Source organism: Hemiscyllium ocellatum, chromosome 3 (assembly GCF_020745735.1).
Source record: "Hemiscyllium ocellatum isolate sHemOce1 chromosome 3, sHemOce1.pat.X.cur, whole genome shotgun sequence".
NCBI classification, from domain to species: Eukaryota; Metazoa; Chordata; class Chondrichthyes; order Orectolobiformes; family Hemiscylliidae; genus Hemiscyllium; species Hemiscyllium ocellatum.
Window position 1 is genome coordinate 46,391,097 of NC_083403.1, and position 18,335 is coordinate 46,409,431.

At 42.5% G+C, this 18,335-nt stretch overlaps 1 protein-coding gene across 1 annotated transcript; it reads right to left on the reverse strand.

Annotated features, from left to right (window-relative positions):
• Nucleotides 1-1,920: 1,920 nt before the first annotated feature.
• lyrm2 (LYR motif containing 2) lies at nucleotides 1,921-12,280 on the reverse strand. The gene is made up of 3 exons (XM_060856989.1): nucleotides 12,222-12,280; nucleotides 5,546-5,686; nucleotides 1,921-2,445 (listed from the first exon to the last, which is right to left on the reverse strand). The coding sequence occupies exons 1-3, from the start codon at nucleotides 12,264-12,266 to the stop codon at nucleotides 2,368-2,370; spliced, it is 264 nt and encodes an 87-aa protein (XP_060712972.1). The 5' UTR covers nucleotides 12,267-12,280; the 3' UTR covers nucleotides 1,921-2,367.
• Nucleotides 12,281-18,335: the final 6,055 nt, after the last annotated feature.

The following is an 18,335-nucleotide window of genomic DNA, read 5'->3' on the forward strand; positions in this document are numbered from 1 at the left end:
ATGGAAAAGGAGATGACTAGACTTTGAGTAGAGGTGCTAAATTGGAGAAGGCTAATTAAAACAATATGAGGCAGGAACTGGATTGGGGCAGCTGTTTGAAGGTGAATCCACATCTGATATGTGAAAGTCCTTGACCAGTGAAGTGCCCCAAGGATTGGTGCTGGGTCTACCACTTTTCGTCATTTATATAAATGATTTGGATGTGAACACAGGAAGTACAGCTAGCAAGTTTGCAAATGACACCAACATGAGATTAATGGACAGCGAAGGTTACCTCAGATTATAATGGGATTTTTATCAAATGGGACAATGGGCTGAGGAGTGGCAGATAGAGTTTAATTTAGATAAATGTGAGGTGCAGCATTTTGGAAAAGCTAATTTTAGCAGGAATTGTACACTTAATGATAGGGTCCTAGGGAGTGTTGCTGAACAGAGACCTTGGAGTGCAGGTTCATACTTCCTTGAAAGGAGAGTTGCAAGTAGATAGGATAGTGATTATTAGTCAGAGTATTGAGTACAGGAGTTGGAAAGTCATGTTGCGGCTGTACAGGATGTTGGTTAGACCACTTTTGGAATATTGCATACAATTCTGGTCTCCTTCCTATTGGAAAGATGTTGTGAAACTTGAAAGGCTTCAGAAACGATTTCCAAGGATGTTGCCAGGGTTAGAGGATTTGAGCTATATGAAGAGATGGAATAGGCTGTGGCTGAGGGATGACCTTATAGAGGTTTATAGAATCATGAGGGGCATGGACAGGATAAATAGAGAAAGTCTTTTCCCTGGGGTGGGGGAATCCAGAACTAGAGGGCATAGGTTTTAAGGTAAGAGGGGAAAGATATAAAAAGGACCTAAAGGAGCAACTTTTTCACACAGAGGATGGTACATGTATGGAATGAGCTGCCAGAGGTAGTGGTGGAGGCTGGCACAAATGCAGCATTTAAAACGCATCTGGATGGGTATATGAATAGGAAGGGTTTAGAGGAGTATAGGCCAAGTGCTGGCAAATGGGACTAGATTGGGTTAGGATATCTGGTATGGACAAGTTGGATTGAAGGGTCTGTTTTTGTGCTGTACACCTCTATGACTAAAGCTCAAGACAAGCATCTTCCTGTGAGGATGAAACATAAGGATGGCAAGATTGAGGCCCATATCCATCTCTTCCTATGTCATTAGTCCCAACATGGATCATGAAATAGTGTTGTAGAATGCTTTCTCTGCGGCTGATCCATGATATCGTTGAGACTGGCACTTCGGAGCACAATTCAGCAGCAACTTTTGAAGGTGGAAGTCAATGTTGGCATGCCAGTCGGCCTGTATGATACCTCACAGCTTAGAGGTAAAGTCGCCTGGGAAACTACATGCCATCCTATAGTCACATCTATGGCCATAGAAACACCCATCGCAAATGAATCCCCTGCCACTACTGCCCTTTCACACTTCATTCTCCATTCCCAGCCCACGGCAGCCAGACCAGTCACAATCCCACAGCCTCAGCTCGGGCAATAAATCATAGACACTAATAAAACACTAATATTTTTACTTAAAGCATTTCTTTTAAATAATATATCCTCTTAGTGACCTCTGTATAATCACAAATATCTTTCAGACTACCCATGAAAAATGGTTGTGGATATACAGAGCCTCAACATTTTAAAAACAGCAACAGCATAATATAACAATGAACTGGAGATACAAAAACAAGTAGTGCTGGAAAAACTCAGTGGGTCTGGCAACATCTGCGGGAAGAAAAACAAAGTTAATGTTTCAATTCCAGTGACCTTTCAGTATGTTCCACTTAGAGTAAGTGAGTGTGTTCATAAACAGGCAGCGATAACTCACACCAAATAAGGATCCAAATGGGAGAATCAGTCTGAAAATCACTGCATTTAACATGGTGAAATTTTCACTACATATTACAATTTATACAATTACTTTCTTTATTCTCCCATACAGTACAAGAAACCAGTACTTAAACAAAGTCTAAGTAAATACTACAAAAGGAGCAGCCTTTCATAAGCTGGATATCTTCAATGATTAACTGCACCCAATTGTAAAGAGGTTATACGGGTCACAAAGTAGTCTATAGCTTATTCCAGTGTATTTCATTACATTCACTTCCCAAAATGTTACATTTTGATCTTGCACACCATGAATCATATAATATTACCCAAACATCTTAAAATCAATTTGCTGGAAAATGCAACTTTAATTCATTCTAACAGTTTCATTGTAAGTGGTGCGACGGAATCACTCCTGGCAAATCGATGGAAGACTTTCTTCAAAGCCCAGAATAGATGTTCCGAACAGGTATCAGCAGGTCCATGTAAGTGTTCTGGAAAATCTTAACCATCTCTGCTTTTTTTTCTTTATTTGGCTAATTGAAGCATTTTTTCTAGCTCCTTAAGTTGCAGATTTCCATGAGTGAGCATCATTCTCACTGCATCCTGTATTGAAATAGAGAACAAGGTTTTAGGACATGACTAGAATTATAGGAATGTTATCCTACATAGTTATGCATAGAGAGCTTAAATTAAAAAACTCATTACAGATACCTAGAAGGAATTTGCATTTTTATAGTGCCTACCAAGCTCCCAAAACAGACAGAAGCCAATAAAATGCAATCACTACTTTGTTAAGCTGCTGATGTGTGAATAGGAAGGTCTCAGCTAACTGACCAGTTAATCTGACTTGGTGATGTTAAGGATAAACATTGGACAGGACTTCAAGAACCGACTTGTGGAAATAAAGACTGTATGAAGACATGAACAGGCAGAACTTGGCTTTCTGTCACAGCTGCAAGTTGAGATGTCTGACACAATTTGTTTAGTATTACACCCTGTAATGCCAGACCACATTATGTGAAAAACAAAATTCTGTAAATGTTGGAAATCTGAAACAAAAAACAGAAAATTCTAGCAACAGCATGTTTGGCAGAATCTGTTGGAAGTGTGTTAGAATGCTGACTTTTTCTGTTGGAGGTGTAATCTTTACTCACTCTTTAATCCCCCCACTGCCTTAGCAGTGCCACTTGGCAGGAGTTTCTGGAGAAAGTGCCACGACTGGCCTTCCCAAGGGTAGGGACAGAGGTGAGCTGACGGTTAAGCTGTCAAGTTAAAAGATGGCACCATTCCCAGAAACATCTGCCTAGTTCTTCAAAGGCTCATCCACAAAGTCAAACCTATAGGTCAGTGATGGGCTCCCTCATTCTCACAAACCTCCCATCCATTGGTCAGAATGAACATCACTTGCATGGGCACTTGGAAACCCTTTGCAAAAGCTTTTAAATCTCCCAAAGTCATCACAAGTCACATTCTCCATTGATGGTAATCCACTTTGTGGGTTCATAGCTCTACACTGCTGGCATGAATTGGAAGGGCTTCCAAATTCTAGTCACCCTCACACAAATTCTGGAAATTCTAAACTGTGCACTTCGAATATGGTGCGTCAGCTTTGAAACAGGAGTGTGTTTGGTTCACACCCTGTCCCTTTCCCACGCTGGAGAAAACAACTGGTAGTGGGCAACGGAACTGGCACAATCTTCTGATGCAGTGCTCAGTGACTCCCCCTGTGGTCCCATTTCACAAAACCTGGAGACTGCAGATGCTGGAATCCGAAGTAGTCAGACAGGAGGCTGGAAGAACACAGTTAGCCAGTGGGCATCAGGAGGTAGAGAAGTCGACGTTTTGAGTGCAACCATTCTTCAGGACTGGGAGTGGGTGCTGGGGGAGCTGCAGATAATGGGGGTGGCGGGAATAGGGTGGTGAAATGGAGATAAGTGAAGAGAGACAGAGGGTATGACCTGATTGGTCAATGGGACAAAAGAATCCGGTTGGTGGCAGGAAAGAGTGGAAGGGAGAGGGAGGAGTTGGGAAGGGGGTTGGGGGATGGGTCATCTCCCTTCCCATCCCCCGACTCCCTTCTCAGCCCATCCCCCTCCTTTCCACTCCTCCTTGTGACCAATCGGATTCATTCCTCCCATTGACCAACCAGGTTATACCCTCTTCCTCTCTTCACCTATTCCCACTTCACCACTCTATTCCTGCCACCCCCGTTATCTGCAGCTCCCCCTGCACCCACCCCTGGCCTGAAGAAGAGTTACACCCAAAATGTCAACTTCTCCACCTCCTGATGTTGCCTGGCTTGCTGAGATTTCAGGTCTGTGACAAAGAACAAAATAACAAAGAAAATTACAACACAACGACAGGCCCTTTGGTCCACCAAGCCTGCATCGATAAAGATCCTCTATCTAAACCTGTCACCTATTTTCTAACTATCTGTATCCCTCTGCTCCCTACCCATTGATGTGTCTGTCTAGCTACATGTTAAATGACGCTATCGTGCCCGCCTCTACCTCCTCTGCTGGCAACGTAATCCAGGCACCCACCACCCTCTGCATGAAGAACCTTTCATGCATATCTCCCTTAAACTTTTCCCACTCACCTTGAACTGATGACCCCTAGTAATTGAGTCCCCCATTCAGGGGAAAGATTCTCACTACCCAACATGCCTATACCTCTCATGATTTTGTAGACCTTAAATCAGGTCCCACCCCAACACCCATCTTTCTAATGAAAATAAACTAATCTACTCAACCTGTTTTCATAGCTAGCACCCTCCAGAACAGGCAACATCCTGGTGAACTTCCTCTGCACCGTCTCCAAGGCATCCACTTGCTTTTGGTAATGTGGTGACCAGAAGGCAGTATTCCAAAAGGGGCCAAACCAAAGTTTTATACAATTATAACATGACATGCCAACTCATACTCAATACCCCATCCGATGAAGGAAAGCATGCTGTATGCCTTCTTGGCCACTCTATCGACCTGCATTGTCACCTTCAGGGTATAATTGACCTGAACACCCAGATCTCTTTGACCTTCCATCAAAATTAAATTTAAGGAAATTACCATTGGAATGCAATTTAAGGAGGTGAAAAAAGGTGAGGGGGATGTGGGAGGGTGAAATGAAGAATACAGGGACACCGTGATATGGTGGCATATAAGACAGATTAAACAATCAAAGGTTTCAGCATTAAAAGCCAAATGAAGTGGGAAGGGGGATCCTCGATTGATTCTCTCAGGAAGCCATAGCTTCCTCACAGCCTCCTGTATGGACTCTGTTCCATTCTCCAGGCTTTTCCATCTCCACTGAGTGTATTTGGATGATACACCTTTTCCAGTTGTATTCCTTTTTCCTCAAGCAAGAAATTCTGCCAACCTGATTGATCAGACCCTCAATAATAACCATGCTATTTCTGTTCTCTTGCACTCCCCCCCTCTCTATCAGAGCTACAATTGCTTTTCTCCTCACCTTCCAATTTACCAGCTTCAGTAACCAGCACAAGATCTGCCACTGATTACATTATTATCCAGTAGATGTTGTTATCCAAACTGACATTTGTAGCAGCACATGTCACATGTCTATGTTTTATGTTCTATGTTCACACTTTAGATACTAGTCAGGAAACGTAAGGAAAGTGACCTCACGTTTTCCAAGTCATATACATTAAAAGCAGCAAAAACATATTTACTTGGCAGTAACTTACTTCATCTGTAGCATTCTTATTCTGTTTGAATTCATGTCTCGCCCAATTCTTAAGATATTGTTTATCTCCTTCATTTGGAATCTGATGAATCACCTTCAATATCTTCCTGTAGAGACTCAGAACCTTCTGTCGATGCACAAACTGGAAAATTGACAAGTCACATAATCACAACACAATTCATAATATGGAAAGAAAAAATACTCATTTTAAATAAAGCACGATGTTCTTTTTGCAAGGTACATTTTTCCATTTATGGTACTGATATCAAAAACTATAACATGGATTGTGCAGAATAAAACTTCCTCTGCTCCATCCCACCCATAAGATTTAAATTCAATCTTAGAAAAGCAACTTCACTGTATGACTAGAACCACTGGACAATGCTAGTCCTATTGCCAGTTACAGATGTGCAAGGATGACAGAAACAATCAGAAAACGTTTAGAGCCATTCAATCTGTCAATTCGTAGAATCAGCTTGATTACTGCACAGAAAGTGTGGCAGTGGCTAGCACTGCTACCTCACAATGCCAGGGACCCGGGTTTGAATCCAACCTTGGGTGACTGTCTGTGTGGAGTTTGCACGTACTCCCAGTGTCTCCTCCTGCAACCCAAAGATGTGCAGGTTATGTGAGTTGGCCATGCTAAATTGCCCATAGTGTTCAGGGATGTGTAAGTTAGGGGTAAATGTAGAGTAGTAGGGGATTGGGGTCTGGGTGGGTTACTCTTCGGAGGGTCGGTGTGGACTTGTTGGGCCAAATGGTCTGTTTCCACACTGGAGGGACTCTATATCAAAAAAGAAAGCAGCCAGCCAGCCTGCTGGCTCCATGCTGGCCCTTGTCAGGTCTGGGTCAGTTCTTGCCAGGAACAATTCATCCAGTTCCACAACTTGCTCTTTTCCCCTGCCGTTTTTCTCTTCAAACTAATTATCTTGGTTTTTTTTTGAAAATCTCAATTGAATCTCTTTACAAAAACCTTCAGGTTCTGTGGCCACATCATCCACTTTCTGCAGAACAAGTTTTCACCCTGTGTCACCATCACTTCTTTTTAAATCTGTGTTCTGTGATTCTCCATTCTTCTGCCAACTGGAAGTTTATCCCTTCTACTCTGTCCAAACCCCTTACAATTTCAAATACGTATTTAAAATTCTCTTGATCTTCGCTTCACTAAGTAGAACAGCCTCAGCTTCTCATGTCTATTTACAAAATACATTTAGAGTCATAGAAACAAACCCTTCAGTCCAACCCGTCCATGCCGACTAGATATCCCAACCCAATCTAGTCCCACCTGCCAGCACCCGGCCCACATCCCCTTCCTATACATATACCCATCCAATCGCCTCTTAAATGTTGCAATTGTACCAGCCTCCACCATTTCCTCTGGCAGCTCATTCCATACATGTACCACCCTCTGTGTGAAAAAGTTGCCCCGTATGTCTCTTTTATATCTTTCCCCTCTCACCCTAAACCTATGCCCTCTAGTTCTGGATCCCCAACCCCAGGGAAAAGACTTTGCTTATTTACCCTATCCATGCCCCTCATAATTTTGTAAGCCTCTATAAAGTCACTCCTCAGCCTCCGACGCTCCAGGGAAAACAGCCCCAGCCTGTTCAGCCTCTTCCTGTAGCTCAAATCCTCCAGCCCTGGCAACATCCTTGTAAATCTTTTCTGAACCCTTTCAAGTTTCACAACATCTTTCTGTTAGAATATCGCATGCAATTCTGGTCGCCATCCTAACAGTGGCCTAAGCAATGACCTGTACAGCTGCAACATGACCTCCCAACTTCTGTACTCAATACTCTAACCAATAAAGGAAAGCATACCAACTACCTTCTTCACTATTCTATCTACCTATGAGTCCACTTTCAAGGAGCTATGAACCTATACTCCAAGGTTTCTTTGTTCAGCAACACTCCATAGGACCTTACCATTAAATCCTGCTAAGATTTGCTTTCCCAAAATGCAGCACCTCCCACTTATCTGAATTAAACTCCATCTGCCACTTCTCAGCCCATTGGCCCATCTGGTCAAGATCCTGTTGTAATCTGAGATAACCCTCTTCGCTGTCCACCACACCTCCAATTTTGGTGTCCTATGCAAACTTACTAACTGTACCTCTTATGCTCGCATCCAAATCATTTATGTAAATGACAAAAAGTAGAAGACCCAGCACCGATCCTTGTGGCACTCCACTGGTCACAGGCCTCCAGTCTGAAAAACAACCCTCCACCACCACCCTCTGTCTTCTACCTTTGAGCCAGTTCTGCATCCAAATGGCTAGTTCTCCCTTTATTCCGTGCTAATCGTTTCCCATGAGGAACCTTGTCAAACACCTTACTGAAGTCCATATAGATCACATCTACCACTCTGCCCTCATCAATCATTTGAAAAAAAAATTGACTGCTAAGTCTTATCTGCCATGAGTTTCCAAGCTATGACTTGCAAACGTGTATCCACTCTCAAAGAGCAGCTAGGTACCAGGTTTATCCCTTGTTGAACAGAGGTATTATATTGACAGCCTTCCTGTCATATGACACAAATTCCATATCAAAGAATTTTAAGTGATTGTTGTTAAAGCCTTTGCAATTTCTTCTGATTCGCCACTGCATTCTAAGCAGCAGAGTATCAGAGCTTAGTGCCTTTTAAAATGTTTTCTAATGAATACGTGCTTGTCTACAACACCCTGAACTAATTGCTCCATTTCCTCCTCTTGTACCCTTGAATTCTCATTACCCCAGTTTTGTGTGAGAACTGAGGTGAATGTTTTGCCAATCCTGTACTTTGTAGATCAGTAGGAGCCAGAAAGACTGTGCTCCATGATTTCTGGGGGAAACTCCATCAATCCATGTTCAACTCAACCCCAGATATTATAGATCAAAGACTCTTATCTTCAACACCAAGAAAGTAACTGAGTTAACATTTTGACTCCAGTACGACTTTTTTTAGAACTAGAAAACCTGTATGTTTTAATGAACAAATACCTTTGTTCTGCAAATCTTTAATAGACTAGAGAAGGAGAAAGGTATTGGAAATTTGAAAAAAAAAATTAGATGGAAAAGAGCCCAAGTTCCTCCTGTGCCTTTTATCGATCTTGTAGTTACTTTTAAAATTCATTTAATGTAGATGCCATTGACTGGGCTAGTGTTTATTACTCATGCCTAATACCCCAAAGGTAAGTTTAGAGTCAGCTACATTGCTGTGGATTAGTGGTGCTGGAAGAGCACAGCAGTTCAGGCAGCATCCAAGGAGTAGCAAAATCGACGTTTCGGGCAAAAGCCCTTCATCAGGAATAAAGGCAGAGAGCCTGAAGCGTGGAGAGATAAGCTAGAGGAGGGTGGGGATGGGGAGTAAGTAGCATAGAGTACAATAGGTGAGTGGGGGAAGGGATGAAGGTGATAGGTCAGGGAGGAGAGGGTGGAGGGGATAGGTGGAAAAGGAGATAGGCAGGTAGGACAAGTCCAGACAAGTCATGGGGACAGTGCTGAGCTGGAAGTTTGGAACTAGGGTGAGGTGGGGGAAGGGGAAATGAGGAAACTGTTGAAGTCCACACTGATGCCCTGGGGTTGAAGTGTTCTGAGGTGGAAGATGAGGCGTTCTTCCTCCAGGTGTCTGGTGGTGAGGGAGGGGCGGTGAAGGAAGCCCAGGACCTCCATGTCCTCAGCAGTGTGGGAGGGGGAGTTGAAATGTTGGGCCACGGGGCGGTGTGGTTGATTGGTGTGGGTGTCCTGGAGATGTTCCCTAAAGCGCTCTGCGAGGAGGCGCCCAGTCTCCCCAATGTAGAGGAGACCGCATCGGGAGCAACGGATACAATAAATGATATTAGTGAATGTGCAGGTAAAACTTTGATGGATGTGGAAGGCTCTTTTAGGGCCTTGGATAGAGGTAAGTGAGGAGGTGTGCACGCAGGTTTTACAGTTCCTGCAGTGGCAGGGGAAGGTGCCAGGATGGGAGGGTGGGTTGTAGGAGGGCGTGGACCTGACCAGGTAGTCACGGAAGGAACGGTTTTTGCGGAAGGTGGAAAGGGGTGGGGTGGGAAATATATCCCTGGTGGTGGGGTACACACCCCCCTACAACCCATCCTTCCATCCAAGGCCCTAAAGGAGCCTTCCACATCCATCAAAGTTTTACCTGCACATCCACTAATATCATTTATTGTATCAGTTCCCTCATGGAGTTTCAGAATAATCAATATTGGTTACATGGTCATCACTAACAGTCATAGAAGTGTACAGCACAGTAAAAGGCCCTTCAGTCCAACTCATCCATGCCAATCAGATATCCTAACTAATCTAGTCCATCTGCAAGCACTTGGCCCATATTTCTCTAAACCCTTCCTATTCATATACCGATCCAGATGCCTTTTAAATGTTGTAATTGTACCAGCCTCCACCACTTCCTCTGGCAGCTCATTCCATACACACATGAAAAAGTTGCCCCTTAGGTCCATTTTAAAATTTTTCCCTCTCACCCTAAACCTAAGCTCTCTAGTTCTGGACTCGCCCACCTCAGGGAAAATACCTTGTTCATTTACCCTATTTATGCCCTTCATGATTTTATAAACCTCTATAAGGTCACCACTCAGTCTCCGACGCTCCAGGGAAAACAGCCCCAGCCTATTCAGCCTTTCTCTGCAGCTCAAACCCTCTAGCCCTGGTAACATTCTTGTAAATCTTTTCTGAACCCTTTCAAGTTCCACAACATCCTTCCAATAGTCAACACATTCAAATGAACTGTAGAAAGTATGTCTCACCTGTAGAGTTCATAACAAAGAAAAAGTCATTGAACCATGTTGTTCTTGTGGAGGTGCTAAATAACCCTGTCTAACTCTAAGAATGAAGATTGGATCCTTGGTCAGACTACTTTTTATTCCACATTTTTTGTTGAATTCAAATTTTACTACCTGCCATAGTGTGATTTGATTCTGGATTAGTGGTGCTGGAAGAGCACAGCAGTTCAGGCAGCATCCAAAGTGCATCCATAGTGTGATTTGAGCCCATATCTGCAGAACACTATCCTGAGATTACAATTCCAGTGGCTGTACAACTAAGCCAGCATTTCCCCTCCAAGGCATAGTAACAATGATACTGGAGATGTCCACTTATTATAGCAATCAACCTTTATGAATTAGTTAACAGATGCACACACAAAGCAAGTAAAATCTCAATAATAAGTTTTAGAACTGCAAGTCCAGAGAATGAAATATACTTTCCTAATGTTAACATTATTGTTACAATTGATGTGAACACCCCTATCTATCAAACAGTATAGCATACATTGGGTGCAGACATCTACCATTTCCAAATGGACTTCTAATTTACTACTTAAAGTGCAACAAAAATCACTGGTAAAAGACAGAACACAGATTGACCCACACACACAAAAAAAAAATTCATGATGAAGGGCTTATGCCCGAAACATCAACTCTCCTGCTCCTCGGATGCTGCCTGACCTGCTGTCCTTTTCCAGCACCACACTCTTGATCAAAAAAAACTACCTGTTCTCTCCATTAATGCAAGTGTTCTGTTGAATATTTCTAACGGTGCTGTGCCTTTATTTTGAAATTAAAAATCACATGACACCAGCAGTACGTAAGAAATGCAACTGCAATGATATGGGGTTGCAGAGGAAGGATCCAAAACTTATCACAAGCGGCTGCGAACTTTTGTGAAGATTTAACAAGGAATCAAAATTAAAACAAACCAAAAGTCAGAATCCAGATGTGCAAGCAATACAAGTATCAAAACAGAAGGATTAAATGGAAGCAGAAAATGGTGGGGACACACGCGGGGTGGGGTCAGTGTTTCTGTGAAGATCTGCTGTAGATATTTTAGCGTCTATTCATAATATAACATGAGAACATAAGAACTAGGTACAGGAGTAGGCCATTTGACTCTCTGAGCCTGCTCCACCATTCAATAAAACCATGGTTGATCTTTTCATGGCCTCAGCTCCACTTAAACGTTCTCTCACGATAACCATAAATTCCTTCACTTTCAAAACATCTTGGCTTTAAAAATATTTACTGAGGAAGCCTCAACAACTCCACTGGGCAGGGAATTCCATAGATTCACAACTCTCTGGGTGAAGAAGTCCTAAATCTACTTCCCATAATTTTGAGGCTATGCCCTCTTGTCTTAATTTCAAATGTCAGTGGAAACATCCTCTCTACTTCTATCTTGTCTATTCCCTTCATAGTTTCATATGTTTCTGTAAGATGTCCCTTCATTCATCTAACTTTCAATGAATACAATCCCAGTCTACTCAGTCTCTCCTTAACTGAGATGTTGTGACACATTCGTGGGGCAGGTGGCAATTATACTCAGGGTCATTACCACGGTGGCACAGATGCAGGTGTCTCCAAGAATGAACAGTTTTTTTTAAATCAATGTGTTCTTACAAATTGTGACCACGTCTGGGGCAGATGGGACTTGAACACGGACCTCCCTGCCCCTGCACTGAGAGCCCTAATCTCCAGGGGAAGGGTGTTGCTGAGCTCTGAGCGGTGGTGCTCAGCCGTCACCGGGATTTCCTGCACGTTCTTGTGATGTTATGAGTTTGGAACCCCGATACTCCCATTGTGATGTCATGAGTTTGGAACACCGGGGGGAACGGGCACGTTCTACTCCCATTGTGATGTCATGAGTTTGGAACCCCGGGTGAACGGCACTCTTAAGTCTCACCTGTCTCAGGTTTAGCACACCCGGCGGTAATCTGGCTGCCGCCATCTGCACGTCGCACGTTGATGCACTCACAGTATGACCTCCTCCTCCGGGGGCGGAGACAACTCAGGCCGACTCTTCCCAAGATAAAATACTAGCAATTCAGCATGGCCTGAAATGTGAAATAAAAACCAGCCCGCAGCAAATGTTAGTGATGTTCAGCGAATCTCCAGGCGTCGGCGAAGAGAAACACTTTGCACTTTTCATCAGAATGTTAGGTTAAGCGTTGCTTCTCCCCTTTGACGCATGGCAGCATGGTGATGTCGTTTAGAATCTGGAAAATGTTTTGAAGGATGTGGGAGGAAAAGCTGTTATTAATTAATGCAATTCAATCACTGTCGATTGCTCTTAGATCAGTTAGGTTTCAGAGACTTTTATTGATTCTTGTTGCACTGCTGATCAGAAGTAGATAAAGTTCGGTTAAAATCTGCAAAAGATCAATACTGAGTGATTTAAGTTTTGATTGAGTTTGCCCTATTATTGTCACATATACCAAGATATAGTGAAAAGTGGTGTATTGCATGCAATGCAGACAGATCGAATCATACAAAATGAATCAGAATAGCAGAACAGAATGCAGAAAACAGCGTTACAGCTACAGACAGATCAACATTAACATTTGAGAAGTACATTCAAAAGTCTGATAACAGCCAGGAAGCAGCTGCTCTTGAGTCTTGATTTGGAGATGCCGGTGTTGGACTGGAGTGTACAAAGTTAAAAATCACAACACCAGGTTATAGTCCAACAGGTTTAATTGGAAGCACACTAGCTTTCGGAGCGTCGCTCCTTCATCAGGTGGTAGTGGAGGGCTCAATCCTAACACAGAATTTATAGCAAAAATTTAGTGTGATGTAACTGAAATTATACATTGCAAAATTGATTGTCTGTTCAACACATTGTCTAGCTACCACCATTGTTAGCAGCTAACCCAAGAATGCAACTTTAAAAAAGTTTTGTGATTTACACCTGAAAGAAGTGAAACTATCACTGTATTCTAACAGACGAAAGGCTTAACAGACAATCAATTTCTCAATTCTGGATCAGTGGTGCTGGGAGAGCACAGCAGTTCAGGCAGCATCCAACGAGCAGCGAAATCAGTTGCTGCCTGAATTGCTGTGCTCTTCCAGCACCACTGATCCAGAATCTGGTTTCTAGCATCTGCAGTCATTGATTTTAGTCAATGAGGTAAAACCAATTTCTCAATGTATAATTTCAGTTACATCCCACTCTAAATTTTTGCTATAAATTCTGTGTTTGGATTGAGCCCTCCACTACCACCTGATAAAGGAGCGATGCTTTAAAAGCTAGTGTGCTTCCAATTAAACCTTTTGAACTATAACCTGGTGTTGTGTGATTTTTAACTTTGTTCTTGAGTCTGTAAGTGCACTCAAACTTTTATGCCTTCTCCCTAACAGAAGAGGGTGGAAGAGAGATGAACTGGAGTGGAAGGCGTCTTTGATTATGTTGGTTGCTTTCCTGAGACAGCGGGAAATATAGATGGAATTAATGGATGGAAGACTGGTTTGCTTGATGGACTGAGTGTGTTCACGAGTTTAGGCGTGTTTTGTCGTTTTAGTGATAACAATGTTTGTGCTGCCCCAAGACTGGTCTCTGGCCATGTGCTTCAACTTTCCAAAGTCTAATTCTGAAGCTTGTTACTGTTTATAGGATATATTTTGGATGCTGCTATAATTCCTCTTGATTAGGTGTAAGGGTCTATTTGGTTTACATTGGTAACAGTTCAATTACTATGGAGTTATACATGGAGAGGTTGTTATGGTGCAGTGGTTAGCACTGCTGTCTCACAGTGCCAGGGTCTCCGGTTTTATTCCAACCTCGGGCAACTCTGTGTGGAGTTTGCATGTTCTCCCCGTGTCTGTGTGGGTTTCTTCCCACAATCCAAAGATGTGCAGGTTAGGTGAATTGGCTTTGCTAAATTGCCCACAGTTTCCAGAAATGTCTAGGATAGGTGCACTAGTCAGGGGTAAATATAGGATAGGGGAATGGGTCTGGGGGTTGGTTATTCTTCAGAGGGTCAGTATGGACTTGTTAGGCTAAAGGGCCTGTTTCTACACTGTAGAGATTCTAAGTTCTAAGAATATATAGTTTATTGCAGTTATGCTTGCTTTTTAAGCTTTGGTAAAAATGTCTGTGAATAAAGGTTTGCTGTCCACAAGAGCTGGAGATATTCTACCTTGTAATCACCAAAACCAGTGTGACATCAGATTGTTTGGAACTTAATGCAATCTCCACCTATAACCCATTCAGAACCATCTTATACATGATGCGTGTGATGATCCTACTTCTTTAACAAAGCTGTGTTGTCCTTAGTTGTTTTTAAATCAGGTGGTCGTAATAGCACAGGTTCCAAAAAGTCAGGGGTTGAAGGTTTTTAGGGCCAATTTGATTTTAGCAAACAGATACTGCTTTGGTAAAAAGCTTTCAATGTTTTAAGAAAAACATTTGTACAATGAAAAGGTAATGACCAAGTCTCAGCTCAGCTTTTCTCTGGTTTGGTTTGGTTTTGGCAGTCTGACTATTCAGTGAAAATAGTCAGACAATTTGCTAGTCGAAGAAACAGTTACATGGAAGAGGGTGTAACATGGAAGAGGGTGTAACATGGAAGAGGGTGTAACATGGAAGAGGGTGTAACATGGAAGAGGGTGTAACATGGAAGAGGGTGTAACATGGAAGAGGGTGTAACATGCTGCCATCTCTCTCTCTTGCAGATCCCATATTTGATTTTGTCTTTTGTACCAAGGGGTGTTTATGGGGATTGTTGCAAGTATTGGGAACAGCATTAAGTGGAGATAGTGTATTGTGTTTTTGGATAGGTTAAGTTATTCTGTATTCGGTTCTCTTTGTGTTTCATTTGGTAATCATTGAATCCCGACAGAGTGGAAACAGGCCATTTGGCCCAAACAAATCCACACTGAACCTCCGAAGAGTAACCCACCCAGACCCGTTCCCTACCCTATTACTCTCCATTTCCCCCGACTAATGCACCTAACCTACACATCCCAGAATACTATGGGCAATTTAGCATGGCCAATTCTTCTAATCTGCACACCTTTAGACTGTGGGAGGAAACCGGACTATCCTGAGGAAACGCACACAGACATGAGGACAATGTGCAAATATCACGCAACAGTCACCCTAAGCTGGAATTGAACCTTGGTTTAAAACTATGTGGCTTGAACAGCTGCATCCCTCCTGGAATATAATTTAGATAAATGGGATGTGCTGCATTTTAGGAAAGCAAATCTTAGTAGGACTTATACTCTTAATGGTAAGGTCCTCGGAAGCATTTTTGAACAAAGAGACCTTGGAGTGTAGATTCATAGCTCCTTGAAAGTGGAGTCGCAGGTAGATAGGATAGTGAAGAAGGCGTTTGGTATGCTTTTCTTTATCGGTCAGAGTGTTGAGTACAGGAGTTGGGAGGTCATGTTGTGGCTGTACAGGACATTGGTTAGGCCACTGTTGGAATATTGCATGCAATTCTGGTCTTCTCCCTATCGGAAAGATGTTGTGAAACTGGAAAGGGTTCAGAAAAGATTTACAAAGATGTTGCCAGGGGTGGAGAATTTGAGCTGTAGGGAGAGGTTGAATAGTCTGGTGTTGTTTTCTCTGGAGTGTCTGAATCTGAGGGATGACCCTATAGAGGTTTATAAAATCACGAGGGGCATGGATAGGATAAGTTGACAAGTCTTTCCCCTGGAGTGGGGGATTCAGAACTAGAGGGGATAGGGTGGTATGTGTATGGAATGAGCTGCCAGAGGAAGTGATAGAGGCTAGTACAATTACATCATTTAAAAGGCATCTGGATGGGTATACGAATAGGAAGGGTTTGAAGGGATATGGGCCAGGTGGGACTAGATTGGGTTGGGATATCTGGCCAGCGTGGACAAGTTGGACCGAAGGGTCTGTTTCCGTGCTGTACATCTCTATGACTCTAAACAGTGTTACACTTGCTTAAAGCAACTAGCAAAGCTAGGGTCTGGGCTACTTTCTTGAAATGTTTTGAGGGGGTCTGGCCTGGTCCCTAACATATAGGATCTCTGGTATCAAACAAGTGTTCTCAAGTAGACTAAACATGCAGTCACTTTGTTGACAGTGAGAATTCTTCAAAGTTGTAACATGCAACTTTTACTGAAACAATGAAGCCACAAATTTCAATGAGTCAAGGCAAACACTAAATACTACCCCAGGTAACCTGCTATACTCAAACACGTATTTACATCCAGTTAAACAATGACATAACAGGCAAATTAAAGTTAATTATAAACACTAACTCATATTAATAAATAAACCTAAAAAAAATTTTATTAACTGGCTCTGCAATCCACTCACCAAATATCACTTGTGAAGTCTTTTAAAGCCTTTTTCCAAAACACTCGAGCTCTTCTTTTACGATTTAGCAGAATCACTTCAATTTGGCTTATGGGTGAATATATACCATCCAGACCATTAATGCTACCTTCAGCTTATTCTCTGCTCCTGGATCTAGCCTCCATCTTCTTCAGACTGCACCACTTGGAATATCATCTAAGCTCAGGTAATGGTGTCTTTTTAGATTGAAATGAACTGAAACTACTCCCCAGAAATATTGGTTTCAAATGCAGTTTCGATCTTGGCCTTCTTCGAACCTAGAAGTGTCAGTTTGCTATGTGGTCCTTTTCAAATAGGACGTGTCAAAAAATAAACTCTTAAAACCAAGGGATATTTTTCAGTATGTGGTTCAGATAGCAAAAGTACAAGACTGAAAAAAATAAACTCGTTGCATAGGTCTGAGAGATGAGAGTTGCTCAGTATAAGTTTCCCAATCAGTTCTGATTTGTGGTTCTCTCCTTTGTCTATAAGTGATTTTGAATGTTAGGTGTACTTCAAAATTGTATCTGTTGCTCCCAGAATGAAATTGCCATTAATAGTAGCATCAGCAACTGACGATTAAATCTGTTCCCAATCCTGGCATATTCAACGTACAATCTGTTGACAAAGCTAAAGAAATTTACCAATAAAGTTTGCTTGACAAGAGGCCAAGTCTGTATTGGTTATTTGTTCGCTTAATACTGATACCGGTACCAAGGTTCTGAGAATTTGCTTCCTTTTAAATTCGGTTAATCTACCCAGGATAAAAGCCAGTAAGGACGTTTTACTGCACCTTAATGAAATCAGTAATTCATCCTTAACTGAAGCATTCCTGCTCGACTCTGGATGCCAGGCTTTGGGAAGGATGCCAAGGCCTCAGAGTGCAGAGAATGTGTACTAAAACAAGAAGGGTAAGATCTTTGCGTTTTAGGCATTGACAAATGTAACCAAGGCTTACTGGAAAATAGATCAAGATACCTCAGTGTAGATTTTTTTTTTACCTCCCACAGCCAGTGGAATAAAATGGTTTCCGTCATCGCCTAGGGAAAAAAAAAGTGTCCTCGGCCCACAACCACATTGATTTGAGATCAAAAACTGAAATATTTTAAATAATATTATAGAGTCATACAGCATGGAAACAGACCCTTCTGTCCATGCCTGCTCCTGGCCCATATCCCTCGAGACCTTTCCTATTCATTTATTTTTCCAAATGTCTTTTAAACATTGTACCAATACCCATTACTTCCTTAGGAAGTTCACTCCACATACAAACCACCCTGTCTGTAAAAAAAATCTCCCCCCTCACCTATTTTAAATCACTCTCCTCTCACCTTAAAAATGCATCCCATAGTTTTAAAATCCCCCATCGTAGTGAAAAGACAACTACAGGCAGTACGGTGGCTTAATGGTTAGCACTGCTGTGTCACAGCACTAGGGATCCAGGTTCAAATCCAGCCTTGGGCGAATGTCTTTGTGGCGTTTGCACAGTCTCCAGGTGTCTGCGTGGGTTTCCTCTGGGTGCTTCGGTTGCCTCCCATAATCCAGAGATGTGCAGGATAGGTGAACTGACCATGCTAAATTGCCCATAGAGTTCAGGGATGTGTAGATTAGATGCGTTAGTCAGGGGTAAATGTAGAGGAATGGTTTGGTGGGATACTCTTCGGAGGGTCGGTGTGGAGTTGGGCTGAAGGGCCTGTTTCCGCCATT

Excerpts from the sequence above, each read along its gene's own strand:
- lyrm2 (XM_060856989.1), bottom strand. The coding sequence starts at position 12,266 with ATGGCGGCAGCCAGATTACCGCCGGGTGTGCTAAACCTGAGACAG. Across the intron at positions 5,687-12,221 it reads GTGTGCTAAACCTGAGACAG|TTTGTGCATCGACAGAAGGT; the intron begins GTGAGACTTAAG and ends TCAATTTTCCAG. Across the intron at positions 2,446-5,545 it reads ATAAGAATGCTACAGATGAA|GATGCAGTGAGAATGATGCT; the intron begins GTAAGTTACTGC and ends ATTTCAATACAG.